Genomic DNA, 16204 nt, shown 5'->3' with positions numbered 1-16204 from the left:
CCTAGAGCCAAGGAAAGATCACAGATTGAAGTTTGGGCAAGCCAGACTAAGACAGTGGACAGAAGGTGCCAGAGATAAGGAGACATCCAAATGGAGGTCACTTCTGGTGTAGCTAGGAAGCCCTTCCTCTAATGTACAAATTGTTGGAAGGAACATCTAAGGCTGAAGATAGGACCGAGTAAGTCTTATTAGAAAAAGTAAGTAGATTTATCTGCGTGGAGTGGAAGTATGGGCACCCAGAGATGGGGGTGGATCCTGGTGCCAGAACCTTCCATGTTGTGCCTGGAGATCAAAATTGGTGATTATCACAAGGCCTTCCTCACTCACCGGGCTTTCCTGGGAATCCTCTAACTCTGCCTCTATTTGGTACACCTTCAAATCCAACTCCAATCTGCTCCTAGAGAACTCTTCTAGAACCCAATCTGATTACCTGATTTCCCTGTAAAATCCTCCAAAGATTCTCCACTATTGCCAGGACAAAGGCTCTTTCCTTTTGGCAGAGCCTATCTTCAGCTTCATCTCCTGATGACCCTGCCATATATCCAAATCTGGCTATGCAGGGTACTGACTCTTCCTTTAACCACCATGAACTTTCATGTATTTTTTGACTAGTTACAACTATTCCTGACTAAAATGCCCTTGTCTGTGCCCCCAACCCTCCTACACATTTCTCGAAGTCCAGTCCAAGTCCAGCATTGACCATTGCTGTCAAACATCCCAGGTAGTCATGCACTCCCTCCTCTCTGCCCCTTGCTCCTCGCCATTCATGGAGCACATCACTGTCTGAAAAGTGTTATAGCTCCCACCAGACTTCTCTATGGTGGGAATTAAGTCTAAGGATTAACTCATCCTCAGAGTCTAGTATGATGTCCAAAACATTAGAAGTACCTAATAAACTTCATTTTAATTGACCGTTGAAGTACCTAACGGGGAAATACCAGAGAGTCAAGGAATATGAGAAGTGGAAAGATTCTTAGGATGTCCAGTGTTCTTATTTTAGAGATGAGGATACAGAATTCCGTACAGATTATCATCATAAACAGATATCAGTAGGGAGACCACAGTGAGATGCCCACCAGAACTGGGTAACAAAGGAAATTGTCCTCCCAAAGTTATTGGTATGAGATAAAGGAGCCACACTGTCTTCCAAGCCTTAGCAACTTGAAAGAAATAGAAACTTAATCAGTGACCTTAACAGAAAAACCCATTGGGAACCAGCGACTATATGGCTAATTTATCTTCAACAAAGCAGGAAAGAATATCCAGTGGGAAAAAGACAGTCTCTTCAACAAATAATTTTGGGAAAATTGGACAAAAATACGCAGAAGAATGAAACTGGACCACTTTCTTACATGATACACAAAAATAAATTCAAAATGGATTAAAGACATAAACATGAGACAGGAAACCATAAGAATCTTAGAGAAAAACACAGGCAGTAACCTCTTTGACATAGGCCACAGCAACTTCTTTCTTACAACTTGGAGCCCAAGTTGCTGAGTGCGGCATTCCCCAAGGAACTCACGGCATTCCCCAAGGAACTCACAGCCGGCCGTCTTAATGTTGATGTTTCTTTAAAGACTAAAAGCAACCTTATCTTAACACTCGCTAGCCCTCCAAGGTCCTGGAGGCCTTCCTTCTAACATGCACAAATTCCTTAGAGGTTTATGCTGTCCTTAACCCCCACTGAGAGAAGTCCATGATCAGTCACTCCTCATAGCCCTGGGGTAGCTCTTTCCACCCTCAAGTCCTGTCCCTCTGCTCTTACGAAAGCACCTCTTTGCACCAAAAGCAGCTCAAGAATTCTTTCTTGACCGTTGGCCCTCGGCTCCACATCAAAAATTATGTGCCATTCCAGTTTTAGCGTCCAAGAACGGTCCCCCACTGGGACCCCGCCATACTCCATTTGCTTAGGGGACAGAGGTGAATAGTTTCAGCAGACAGCATCTGGTCCTTTGAAAACATAGTTTGCCATCTCCTCTGCCCCCCATGCCGGCTGAGGTCAACTGATACGGGTAGGGGAAGAATTCCAGGGTCAGAGAAGGGTAGATGTTGGAAAGAATGACATGTTCCGGAGAGGAAGACGTTTATATGGCAGAAGCACAGAGTGAGTGGAGATTAAGGGGCAAGAGGTAGAGAGGGAGGTGAGGGCTGTAGTCCGTGCCAGGCTACAGAGTTGTGACTTTATCTTAGGGTGGGGGAGGGGAGGCTCTGGTAGGTATCCCGCTGCAGAGTCCCATAGGTGTGTGTGCCAGAGAATAGAATCAATGTTACCTGCTCATTGTAAATTTCCAACATACTGAACGTAACCTGTAGAGAAAAGAACATAGAGTTAATCTTCTCTGGAACCTCATCTTTGGGGAAGAAAGTCATATAGGAACAACATAAATTTCCAACAAAGGGAGAAGCTAATATTGAATATAGTAATGCTTGGGGCCCCGGGTGGCTCAGTCGGTTAAGCATCTGCCTTTGGCTCCGGTCATGATCCCAGGGTCTTGGGATCGAGACCTGCATCCGTCTCCCCGCTCAGTGGGGGGTCTGCTTCTCCCTCTGTCTGCTGTTCCCCTTACTTGTGCTCTCTCCCAGATGAATAAATAAAATCATTTACAAATAGAGCAAGTTCTGATTCACATGCAATAAGAAATTCTCACATAACTTTGACGCTATGGAAAAGTTCTTAATATAGGTTAAAAGCATATACAACCCTGTGTGTGTGTGTTTCGGTCTAGATTGGCAATAGAAAAAGGTCATTATTGCTCACCCCCAATCTGAACATTATAGAGAAAAAGACCAGTCTTTACCCTACTGTGCTTCTAGAATATTTCCGGACCAGCCGACTCCCCTTAAGGGGGAGGCTGGAGGAGTCGGAATGGCTCCAGCCTAGAGAAAAGGCCTTGAGATACTGATAATTGCCACCACCTTCTGGCAGGCTTGTGGCTTTTGTCTCCCGGTGGCGGGTCTTCCGTCACCTCTCATGTCCCCAGAGCTTCCAACGAGCTTGGGTGTCGCATGCTTTAAACCAATGTTAGCAGACAAAGAAAGCCTCCAATATGAGAGATCAAACAAACAGTAGAAAAAAGGAACTCCAGGAAAGCAGGCGATACATGGAGTAGAAGAGAGTGTTCTTGAAAGTCCTGTAATTCATAGTTTCGGAAAGAGAAAGAATGCTCTCCATGAAAAAAAACAGGAGGCCACGGGGGCGCCTGGGTGGCTCAGTTGGTTAAACATCTGACTCCTGGTCTCAGGTCAGGTCTTGATCTCAGGTTTGAGCCCCGCATCAGGCTCCAGGGGCGTGGAGCCTACTAAAAAAAAAAAAAAGAAAAGAAAAGAAAGAAATGAAAATGAGCGCACACCCACAGCCTTGGTAGAAGAGGAGGAGTAAAGGAAACCACAGGCGAGTCAGTGAGGGTCTTGTTGGATCAGCCTCAGCAACAATCCCTCATGAGTATTAGCTTCTAAGACGTCTGCTGCTAGGCTACTCAAAGTGCTTTTCAAAATTACTGTCTTGGGTTTGCCTCCATAGAACCAGAAAAGGTCAACATTCTAGTTAGTGGCAATCTGATCTTGAAATCCTGGGAAGACTTGGGTATGGAAAATTAACACTATCCTGAAATAGGCTGATTGTTTGGAGCCAGAAATTTCCAAAATGAAAAATGAAATTCCTCAAAGAAGGGATTTTCGGATCATGCATACCTGGTATTCTTCATTTCCCTCCCTCTTCTCAATTGCTTGAAAGAGCTCCTCGCACACCTTTGGAATGATACCCTTGTTTGCACCAAACCCAACCATGGAGTAGCTTTTCCCAGAGCCAGTTTGGCCATAGGCTAGGAGGGTGGTATTATAGCCTTGCCACGCGCTGTCCAGAATCCCCCGGCCGAGATCGTGGAAAACATCTGTCTGGAAAGAAGATCACAGACACCGCGTTCAGCATGGCCTTTTCGCAATACCCTTAACATAATAAATATTCTGGTTTTGATGACTTGCTTAGTACCATGCTGCGTGTTTGATGGAAAACTCCAATGCTATCTTAGCACCAGCGGCATAAAACTGGAGACCAAAAAGGGAGTTGGCAATTTGGAAGGTACCGATCACCATGGATCTTCGCCTGTTCAGTGTCCAATAGCGGATCCATGCATCTCACAGCCTGGTCCAAACCTAGCCTGGCTCAGTCTTCAAAATTCAGCAATTAGACAATAGTTTCAAGGAGCCAGGGGACAGAGACCGGTGAAAGCATCTTCTACCGTCTCATTGCTCTTGACTCCAAACAATAACATCACAAAATGACTGCACTAATTTTAGTCCTCTGCTGGTGAACTCTTTTTTTTTTTTCTTTTCTTTTCTTTTTTTTTTTTTTGCCACAAGACCCAGAAGTTCTGGAGCATTTCTACAATATGCACACGTACATGTTTGTACCCACCGCCCTTTTTAAGTGGGAGGCACAGATGCCTGTGCCCTCAACTGCTTGAAAGAGAGGATGTGGTCTGGCTCTTTCAGTATCTGGGTCATGGTCAAAGCCTACAATATTCCCTTGTCTGAGTACATTTTTCTCTGGCCTCCCATATCAATAAAATAGTAAATAATCTTTACATGAGCCCTCCATTGCAATAGGTACATTTTTAAAAGATTTTATTTATTTATTTGAAAAAGAGAGATCACAAGCAGGGGGAGGAGCAGAGGGAGAGGGAGAAACAGACTTCTTGCCAAGCAGGGAACCCGATGCAGGGCTTGATCCCAGGACCCTGGGATCATGACCTGAGCCAAAGGCAGACACTTAATGACTGAGCCACCCAGGCACCCCTGTAATAGGTCTATTTGTACCATCTATATAATTTTTACTTCTGGGAAAGATGCACATACCACCATGGTATGGTTTATATCCATACCACTGACAGTAACCAGTCTTCTCATACTGTTCATTTCTCATAAGAAAGCCATAAAAATTATTACCCTACAAGGGTTAGGGGAGCTTCTGGCCTAAAATGTAGAATCTCATCAGTGGTTTCTGAAAACATTGTGACCGTACTTTTCCCAGAAAAACGTATTCACATAAAGGATATCAACTCTACCTTGGGCGCTATTAGCCAAACCTAAGGAGTGCTTACTAAGTTTAGTAAAATAACTAGTTTTGGAGTGAGAACTACATTTCTAATTTCTTCCTACTCTCCATCCTATGATCAACTATATGGAACGTTTTCCTACACTATAGTACATGGAACAGTGATTCGACAATTATCGTGATAGGTGATCAACAAAAGCTAATTAGTCGTCCTCATTTGGGGATGAGGAAAAGGTGACAATCAAGGTTCTGTACAGCACGATTCTTGCAGTGTTTTAAAACTATCTTTTTAAAAATTGGGATGTGGGGAATCTGGGTGGCGCAGTGGGTTAAGGGTCTGGCTCTTGGTTTTGGCTCAGGTCATGATCTCATGGGTTGTGGGATCGAGCCCCGCATGGGTTCGGAGCTCAGCGGGGGAATCTGAGATTCTCTCCCTCTGCCCCTCCTCCCACTCATGCACACATGCTCTTTCTCTCTCTTTAAAATAGATAAATCTTTAAAAACAAAATTGAAATGTGGGTGCCTGGGTGGGTTAGTTGGTTAAGCGTCTGCCTTCAGCTCAGGTCATGATCTCGGTCTTGGGATCAAGCCCCACATTGAGCTCTCTGCTCAGCAGGGAGTCTGCTTCTCCCTCTCACTCTCTATCCTTCTCTCTCTCTCTCTAAAATAAATAAATAAAATCTTTAAAACAATTGAAGTGTAACTGACATATAATATTAAACTAGATTCAGGTGAACAGCATAATGATTTGATATTTGTATATATTGTGAAATGATCACTAGAATTAGTCTTTTTGATAAAAGCCATTCTAACTGGTGTGAGGGGATGTCTCATCATGGTTTTGATTTGCATTTCCCTGGTGTTGAGTGATATTGAGTGCCTTTTTTTTTTTAAGATTTTATTTATTTATTTGACAGAGATCACAAGTAGGCAGAGAGGCAGGCAGAGAGAGAGGAGGAAGCAGGCTCCCTGGTGAGCAGAGAGCCCTATGCGGGGCTCGATCCCAGGACCCTGGGGTCATGGCCTGAGCCAAAGGTAGAGGCTTTAACCCACTGAGCCACCCAGGCGCCCGGTTGAGTGCCTTTTTATGTACCTGTTGGCTATTTGCATATCTTCTTTGGGAAAACTGTCTATTCATTTCCTCTGCCCATTTTTTAATTGGATTTTTTTGGTGTGTGTTTTGTTTTGGATGGGTTTTGTTTATTGTTTTTGTTTTTTGTATGTGTTCTTCATCTGTTTTAGATATTAACCCCTTACCAGATACATGATGTGCAAATATTTTCTCCTATTTCATATGTTTCCTTTTCATTTTGTTGATGATTTCCTTTATATATAGAAGTTTTGTTTTGATATAGTTCTTAGTCACTTTTGGTTTTGGTGTCAAATCCAAAGCATCATTGTCAAGACTGATGTGTAGAAGCTTACCACCTATGTTTTCTTCTAGAAGTCTTATGGTTTCAGCCCTTATGTTCAAGTTTTTAATACATTTCAAGTTAATTTTTGTGACTGGTGTGAGGTAGGGGTTTAGTTTCATTCTTCTGCGTGAGGCTGTCCAATTTCCCCAACACCATTTACTGAAAACACTGTCCTTTTCCCATTGTCTATTTTTGGCTCCTTTGTCATAGATTTTTGGTCATATACACATGGGTTTATTTCTGGGCTTTCTGTTTGTCTTACTGATCTATGTAGGTTGATTTTCCATTTTCTTGATGGTTTCCTTTGCTGTGCAAAAGCTTTTTAGTTTGATGTAGTTTCAATTGTTTATTTTTGCTTTGGTTTCCTTTGTCTGAGGGGACAGATCCATAAAAATATCGATAAGACCATGGTCTAAAAGTTTATTGCCTATGTTTTCTTTTAGGATTTTTATAGATTCACTTATCACTTTTAGGTCTTTAACCCATTTCAATTTAATTTTCCTGTGTGGTTTAAGAAAGTGGTTCAGCTTCATTCTTTTCCATGTAGCTGCCCCATTTCTCAGCGCCATTTACTGAAGAGACTGTGTTTTCCCCATTTTATAGTCTTGCCTCCTTTGTCATAGATTAACTGACCATATAAGCAGGGTTTCGACTGGTTAATTTTAGCCATTCTGACTGGTGTGAGGTGGTATCTCATTGAGGTTTTGATTTGTATTTCCCTGATGCCAAGTGATGTTGAGCACTTTTTCATGTGTCTATTGGCCATTTGGATGTCTTCCTTGCAGAAATGTCTGTTCATGTTGTCTGCACATTTCTTGATTGGATTATTTATTTTTTGGGTGTTGAGTTTAGTGAATTCTTTATAGATTTTGGATACCAACCCTGTATCTGCTATGTCATTTGCAAATATCTTCTCCCATTCTGTCAGCTGCCCGTTGGTTTTGTTGACTGTTTCCTTTGCTGTGCAAAAGCTTTTGATCTTGGTGAAGTCCCAATAGTTCATTTTTGCCCTTGCTCCCCTTGCCTTTGGCATTGTGCCTAGGAAGAAGTTGCTATGGCTGAGGTCAAAGAGGTTGCTGCTTATGTTCTCATTATATATTTTGGATATTTTATCTGTCTTGTAAATATTTTCTTTCTTTGTAGCTTGCCTTTTCATGCTCTTACTGGGATGTCTTAAAGAGCAAAAGCTTTTTTCAAATGAGTCTTATTATTTTCTTTTATCATAATTATACTTGAACTTAAAAAATATTTTTTAAGATTGTGTTCTAAGATATCTTTCAAATCTGAGATCACAGACATTTTCTCCTTTCCTTTAGAGGCTTTATAATTTTAGCTCTAACAGTTAGGTCTCTGATCCATTCTGAGTTCATTTTTATATGGTGTGAGGAAAGAATAAGAAAGTCATACTTTTCCACATGGATATCTAATATCTCCAGCATCATTTGTTGGAAGGCTTTATTTTTGAAGAAGTTGTCACCTGTATTAGTTTGCTAGGGCTGCTGTAATAAATTACCACAAAACAGGTGACTAAAAACAACAGAAAATTATTCTCTCATGATTCCAAAGCCTGAAAGTCCAAAATCAAGGTGCTGGCAAGGCCATGCTCTCTCTGAAGGCTCTAGGAAAGAATCCTTCCTTACCTATTCCCAGCTTCTGGTGACTCCCAGCATTCCTTGGCTCATAGCTATATCATTCCACCTACCTTCATAGTCACATGGCATTCTCCCTGTGTGTCTTTGTGTCCAAATTTCTCTCATCAGAGAAGAATTGGGTTTTGGGTCCATTGTAATCCAGTATGGCCTAATTACTTCTGCAAATATCTTATTTACAAATAAGGTTACATTATAAGGTATTGAGTGGATCTAGATTTGGGGAGAACACTATTCAACCCATTAGAGCATCCTCATAAAAAAATGACAATATTTGAAGATCGATTTCTAGATACTTTTTTCTGTTCCATTGATCTGTTTTCTCTATCTTTCAGCCAGTACCACTCTGTGTTGACTACTGAAGCTCTCTACTGGGTTTTAAATTATTCAGATTTCACAGTCCTTCAAATTAATTTTGGCCTGGGTGGCTCCAGTCAGTTGAGCATCTGACTCTTGATTTTGGCTCAGGTCATGATCTCAGGGTCATGGGATAGAGCCCCACACTGGGCTCTGTGCTTAGTGTATGGAGTCTACTTGTTCCTCTCTCTCTGCTCCCCTCCTCACTTTCTTGGTCTCAAATAAATAAGTAAGTAAGTAAATAAATAAATAAATAAAATCTTCAAAAAAATAATTCTGGCTATTCTGAGTCCCTTACCATTCCATGTAAATTATTGAAATAGCTTATCAGTTGCATCAAAACCTTATTGCTGGGATTTGGGTTGGGATTGCTTTGAATTGATTGCTCATTTTGATTTCTTAATAATATTTAGTCTTCTAATGCATGTCTGTCTTCCTTTCAGTAATGTTTTATGGTGGACAGCTTTTGCATGTTTTGTTAAAGTTATTAAAGTATTTCATATTTTTGGTGTTGTAAATATTTTACAGTTTTGTCCTCTAGTTGTCTACTGCTAGTATTGAGAAATACTATTGATTTTTGTATATTGGCTTTGCTAAATAAACTTATGAACTGTAGTAGCCCTTTTTGTTGTTATTGATTTCTTAGAGCTTTTTACATAAATAATGATGTCATCTAAAAATAGTTTTACTTATTCCTTTTTTAATCTGCATATTATTAATTTCCTATTTATTACCTTCTTGCCGTGGCTAGGACCTGCAGTAAATGTTGTCTAGAAATGATGAGATTGGTCCTCCTTGCCTTGTCCCCAGTCTTAGGGGGAGCACATTCAGTGTTTCAGCATCAAATATGGTATTACCTATGTATTTCAGGGAAGGTTATTTCCAGGAAGTTCCCTCCTATTTTAAGTTTACTGAGAGTTTTAATTTTGATTGGGTTTTGTCGAATATTTTTTCTGCATCTGACCAAATATTGCCCCCCGGGATTCTGATCATATGATGAATTACATTGATACTCAAATATTATGCCACTCTTACATTCCCAGTAAAGTCCTACTTGATAGAAATGTATTGTTTAAAATATTTTAGATTCTATTTGCTGAAATTTTGTTAATTTTTGTGTCTATGTTCATGATAGATATTGGTCTGTAGTGTTTTCATAAGCTTTGGCTGGTTCCTTCTTCTGTCAGCTCTAGGATTTTGTTTTGTTTTGTTTTAAGAATTCTCATTATTTCTTACTTCAGTAGAATTCACAGCAAAGGCATCTGGACATAGAGTTTTCTTTGTGAGAAGGTTTTTAAGTATAAATTCAGTTCCTTTCAGGCTAGTTCAATTATCTGTTTTTGTGTGACCTTCAGTGGCTTGTGTCATTTCATCTAAATTGTTGAATGTATTGGCAATAAGTTTTTCATAATATTGCCTTCATTTTTACATGTCTATAAAATCTGCCATGATGACTCATTTCTCATCTTGGTACTTTGTATCTTTTTTCCTGATTGGTTTGGCTAAAGGTTCCATTTCATTTAAATTTTGAGAAAATTAGCTTTGAGTTTCATTGGTTTTCCTATTATTTTACTGTTTTGCATTAATTATTCCTCTTTCTTATTTCTTCCTCTGCTTGCTTTGCATTTAATTTGCTCTTTCCTTTCTAAATTCTTAGGTGGAAGACTAGAATGTTGACTTGAGATTGTGCTTCTCTAATAACTGAATGCTATATAATTTCTCTAAGCCTCTCCTTGAGTTGTGGCCCACAAATTTTGAAAAATTTTAAAATTTTTGCTTTTAAGATTTTATTTATTTATTTGAGACTGAGAGTATGGGGGAGAGGAAAAGAAGAGGGAGAAGCAGACTCCCTGTTGAGTAGGGAGCCTGATGTGGGGCTTGATCCCCGGACCTTGAGATCATGACCCAAGCCAAAAGCAAACGCTTAACCGACTGAGCCACCCAGGCACCCCTAAATTTCTTATTCAGAGTATTTGCTAATTTTGTTTATGGTTTATTCCTTGATCTTTGGATTATTTAGAAGTCTGTCATTTTCTAAATATTTATAGATTTTCCTAATATCTTTCATTTCCTTCTAGTTTGATGGACAGAGAATGTACTTTGTATGATTTCAGTTATCTCATGATATTGAGAAGTTTTATCACCTGGAATATGGTCTGTTGTAGTGGAAGTTTTGTGTTAAGGTGTAAAGAATGTGTGGTGCTGTGGTTGGGTGGTGGGTAGCAAAGGAGTTCTCTAATACATAATGGCCAGTTGGGCTGATGGTGTTGGTCTGGTCTTCTATATAGTAGTGATTTTTTGGTTATTTATTCTATCCATTACTCAGGAGTGATGAAATCACTAATGACAGTTGTAGATTTGTTTGTTTCTCCCTCAATTTCTAGCAGTTTCTCCTTCATGTACTTTGAAGCTCTATTATTAGGAACATACCCATTTATGATGGTATGTTTCCTTAATAAATTGATTATCATTATGGAATGTTTCTTATGGTTAAATCTACTTTGTGATGTAAAAATGGCTTCTATAGTTTTATTTTTCTTAATTTTTACATGATAATGTCCACATTTAAATGGGGTTTCTCTAATCAGAGTTGGATCCCATTTTTCCTATGAAATCTGATCATTCCTGACTTGTAATTGGCACGTCTATTTACATTTGCTGTATTAAGTGATGTGGCTGGCATGGAGTTTACCTGCTCACTATTTGTGTTCTACTTCTCCCATCTCCTTTTTATTTTCCCCCTCTTTTCCTGCTGCGTTTTGGATTGAATGCTTCCTAATCCCATTTCCCCACAATTGACTGACTAGTTACAAAATTTTATTTGATTTTTTTTTTTAATTGATTACTCTGGGATGGCAGTTCTCAAGAGCATTCCAGGGTCCATGAGATCCTTTTAGTGAGTTTGTGAGGACAGAACTATTCGACAAGGGGTATTTTCAGGAGTGGTTTAATAAAAGCTGTGAGCTTTCAGCTGAGTTTGAAAGACAAATAGGCAGACAAGAGCAGAGAGAAAAGATTAGGGGGAAATGAACAGAGCCTCAGTGACCTGTGGGACAAGCTTGGTTGGAATCACAGAAGGAATAAGGTGGGGCAGGGTAAAGGAGATTTGAAAAAAATGATGGTTGAAACTTTTCCAAATTTGATTGAAACTACACACACCCAGATCCTAGAAACTCAATGAGCTTTGTTCAGATTGAAATGACCTCCTCTCCATTGTTACCCCATCATATCCCATGCTCTTATCCCAGAACATCTAACATTTCTGAATGCACTTGCCTATCTATCTCCCCAAGATGGAGTAATGTTTGGCACATGTGAAATACTTGATAAAACAAGAATTCTCAAATGCTGAGTGTATCACAAGTTTTGCTTATTTTCTTATTTCAGAGAGGCAAGATATAATTGAGTTGACTGACACTTCTTGTTCAAAATATGACAACATACTGCAATTCAACTGAGTTGAGTTCCTAAAAATTATTTAGGCAATAGCTGTACTTTGGGACCTCATGAAAAAGGAAAAAATTTAAAATCAAACTCTCAAATGGAAGTATATACCAGAGCATGCTTGCATTAAAAAATTATACTGTTCTACCATTAACACTTCATTTAAAAAAAGAAAACAAAACAAACCACCTTTCCTTTGAAGTTGTATTTTGAAGCGATTTACCTGGCTTGCAAATTGACTGCTAGGATCAGTTGAAATAAACACACCATCTTGGTCCTTTTGAAATCCATCATGAGACCAATATGCCAGGTCAAAAGTAAATGTCTTCCTATGTTCTGGGTTCTTAGGGTCTTGTATGGTTGTGGTGGTCCCGGAATGCATGGAAATCACACATTTGCTCCCAGAGTTCTTCTCTCTCTATAGTCAAATTACAAATTCAGAGTTCATCATTGTAGTTTTTCTTTGTCATCCAAGTTGTTTGGCAAGTCTTGATACATACATCCTAAGGAATTAAGCCGGCCCTTCCCATTCATTTTGTTCTCTGTTAATCTTAACGCGGTTATGACAAGCGGTGTCTCAAACTCTCAGAATTGTTGAAAGGCTGGTTTCTAGTGATGTTAATTTTCTGAGACCAGCCTAACACCCAGCTATGCTAACAGCAATGACTACAGCAACAGAAAGCTTCCCTGTTTCACTCCCCAGTGAAACGAGTGAAAATTATTCATGAAAAGGAAAAACCACCATTTCAGGACCCTGGAAATGGTCCTCAGGGCAGATGGCCAATGACAAAACATCTATTCAAGGAAGTGTAGCAGAGTTATGAAGAAAGGGGAGTCTGGTATCTGAAGCCAGTCCATTCCCTTCTTCTCTTCCGCCAGCTCAGCCAGGTGGAGACTCTCCCCCAGACTGCTGGAGCCCCCACCACAAGGCTGCCTCGCTCCCCCATTGCAGGTGGAGGGCTTTTTTCTCGGTAGGAGCAGGATATCAGAATTTCACATCCTACCCCCATCTGCATGTTGCCGAGGCTAAGTCCTGGGAGAGACTTGGTGAGAGGTGGGACTCCTTCTTGTACCCAGTGTGCAACAGAGGCTCTACTTTGGATCAGCCCGCTGAGGACACTAGGGCACTGGCCGTCCTTGCCCCAGCCCCCGAGGTGGTGGGTCCACGCCAGGACAGAGAAGCTGAGAGGATCTCAGGCAGCTGTTCCACAGTCAACAAGTGCTGGGCTTCTAAAACAGCAACTTGCTATTGTCCCCACCCCCAAGTCTGGAGCCAAGGTGTAGACATCCTGCCCAGGGGGATAGCAGCTCATGTCCTCTCAAAGTCACTGACTTCATTTGCCCTCTTAGAGAAGCTGGATCCTAAGGGCACACTCAAGAACGGAAGTTGTGATGAATGGGAATTGGGAGGAGGTTTGTTTTGATAAGGATTAAATTATAGGCCCTCTAGTTTGCAGAAGTTGCGGGGGCAAGGGGGGTGTGGGGGTGTGGCTGGGAAATACCGTAGCTGGACGGACCCACCTGGAGTCCTGAAAAATATCAGTCAGTGATCTCAGAGACTGTTCCTTTTTTTTTTTATTTGACAGAGATCACAAGTAGGCAGAGAGAGAGGCTGAGAGAGAGGAGGAAGCAGGTCCCCTGCTGAGCAGAGAGCCCGATGTGGGGCTCGATCCCAGGACCCTGGGATCAGGACCTGAGCCGAAGACAGAGGCTCTAACCCACTGAGCCACCCAGGTGCCCCGAGACTGTTCTTTTTAAAGGAACCTGAATTTGATTGCGTTAGTTAGCAGAGTAATTTATGCCTCCAGGAATTGCTGAAAACAGAGCAGTCAGCCAACAATCCGTGGAGTCAAACAGTTTGATGTCAAGAGAGGAATGAGCCTAACCTAAACCAGTGTCACCCAGGGTGTCCAGGACATACCCAAAGCTGTGCCCTCCTGAGGTGAGGGATGGACTTCACTACAATAGTCCAACCAGTCACCCAACAAATAAGCCACAGTAACAAGCTACATACCGGGGGTGGGAGAATCAGTTCCCAAATTTGCTACACCATATTATCTCGTGTCAGGTTTCCATTAAAAAAATGATGAGGCATGCAAAGAAATAGGAGAGTAAGACCCATACATTGGGGAAATGGCAGGCAACAGAAACTATCTGTGAGTGACCAGATGCCGGACTGTGAGCATTATAAGGACATGGAACCAAAGGAAACCATGTTTAAAGAAAATCCTAAGGAACTCTCCAAAAAAACTATTAGAACTTATAAATTAGTTCAGTAAGGCTGTAAAATACAAGATCAATACACAAAAATCAATTCTATACACTTGAAAGGAAGAATCTAAGAATGAAATGGAAAAATTCCATTTCTAATAGTATCAAAAGGGACAAAACACTTGGGAATGCTTAACCAAAGAAGTACAAAACGTATCTTCTGAATACTACAAAACATTGTTGAGTGAAACTAAAGATGATCTAAAAATTGGAAAGACCCCATGTTCATAGAAGAGAAGACTTAGCATTGTTAAGATAGTAACTCACCAGGGCACCAAGGTGGCTCAGTGGGTTAAAGCCTCTGCCTTCAGCTCAGGTCATGATCCCAGGGTCCTGGGATGGAGCCCCGCATCGGGCTCTCTGCTCAGCGGGGAGCCTGCTTCCTCCTCTCTCTCTCTGCCTGCCTCTCTGCCTACTTGTGATCTCTGTCTGTCAAATAAATAAATAAAATCTTTAAAAAAAAAAAAAAGATAGTAACTCACCAAGCTGACATGCAAATTCAGTGAAATCTCTATCAGAATCCTACCTGATTCTCTGTAGAAACTGACAAGCTGATAGTAAACTTTCCATGGAACTGGAAGGCACCCAGAAGAGCCAAAACCATCTTGAAAAAGAACGAAGTAGGATTCACAATTCCCAATCTCACATCTTAGTACAAACCAATCAGTGACCAAGGCAGTATGATACGGGCACAACGATAGGCATACGGATGTATGTAATGAAATGGAAAATCCAGAAATCATCCCAGGCCTCCAGGGCCAACTGATTTTCAGCAAGACTGCCAAAAATGGGGCAAGAATAGCCTTTGCAAGAAGCGGTCCTGAAAAAACTTGATAGCTACATGCAAAAGCAATGGACTTGGACCCTTGCCTCATACCTTATGCAAAAATTAACACCAAATGGACCAAAGAGGGACACTTGTGTGGCTCAGTCAGTTAAGCATCCGCCTTCGGCTCAGGTCATGATCCCGGAATCCTGGGATCGAGCCTGCATTGGGCTTCCTGATTAGTGTGGAGTCTGCTTCTCCCTCTGCCTCTGCCACTCCCCCTGCTTGGGTGCTTCTATCTCAAATAAATAAATAAAATAAAAAAAAAATGGAACAAAGACCTAAAGGTAAGAGATTTCAGTACAGAAGAAAACATTGGAGTAAATAGTCATGATCTTGGATTGGGCAGAGTCTTACGACACCAAAAGCATGAATTCCAAAAACAACAAAAAAAAGTAAGACTTCATCAAAATTAGAAACGATTGTGCTTCAAAGGACACCACCAAGAAAGTGAAAAGACAGCCCCCAGAATGAGAGAACATTTACAAATCATATTATCTGATAAGGAATTATATCCAGAAGAACAGCTCAATGTAAAAAGATAATCCAATTTAAAAATGAGTAAGAGATCTGAAGAGACATCTGAGGAGGACACACTCATGGACAACAATATGAAAAGATACCTGACATCCTCAGTCATCAGGGGACTGCAATTCAAAACCACAAGGCACCACGTCACACCCAGAAAGGCTAGAGTAGTCAGGTAGCTGGATCGAATTGGAGAAATGGAACCCTTGTACCCTGGCTGTGGGGAGTCCAGGACGGTACAGCCGGCTTTGGAAAAGTCAGTTCCTCCAATGATGAAACGAGTTAGTGTATGACTCAGCAACTCCATGCCTGGGTATAAACCCAAGAGGAATAAAAACGTGTCCACGCTGAGGCTTACGCACGAGTGTCTATAGCAGCGTTCTCACAGGAACCAAAGTAAGGCCGTGGAGAAAGCCAACACGACTCAAACATCCACTGGGTGGATTAAATGAAATGTGCACATCCATACAACGGGACAGTATCTGCCCACAAAGAAATGGAATTTTGGTGTGCTACAACGTGGATGGACCCTGAAGACCTTATGCCAAGTCGAAGAAGCCGGTCACAAAAGACTAATCCCATTCCTGTGACCTGGGCAGAACAGGGAATAGACTGATGAATGCTGCTGAGAACCAAAGGGACAAGGATGATGAAGCTA

The 16204-nt window shown here is 41.2% G+C and overlaps 1 protein-coding gene across 1 annotated transcript in view; it reads right to left on the bottom strand.

Moving 5' to 3' along the window:
- Window positions 1-16204, bottom strand: part of LOC308355959 (kinesin-like protein KIF28P) — a gene marked incomplete at its 3' end in the record, with an annotated part of 58072 nt that overhangs the window by 38926 nt on the left and 2942 nt on the right. The window contains exons 2-4 of the mRNA XM_080824510.1: window positions 12145-12339; window positions 3694-3897; window positions 2275-2310 (exon numbers count right to left, since the gene is read on the bottom strand). Of these exons, the coding sequence (XP_080680636.1) occupies window positions 2275-2310; window positions 3694-3897; window positions 12145-12339 (435 nt within the window). The remainder of the gene's footprint in view (window positions 1-2274; window positions 2311-3693; window positions 3898-12144; window positions 12340-16204) is intronic.

Source organism: Martes martes (genome assembly GCF_963455335.1).
Source record: "Martes martes genome assembly, chromosome: 15".
Classification (NCBI taxonomy): domain Eukaryota; kingdom Metazoa; phylum Chordata; class Mammalia; order Carnivora; family Mustelidae; genus Martes; species Martes martes.
Note: the sequence above shows the minus strand (reverse complement) of the source record. Positions and strands in the feature narration are given on the sequence as shown.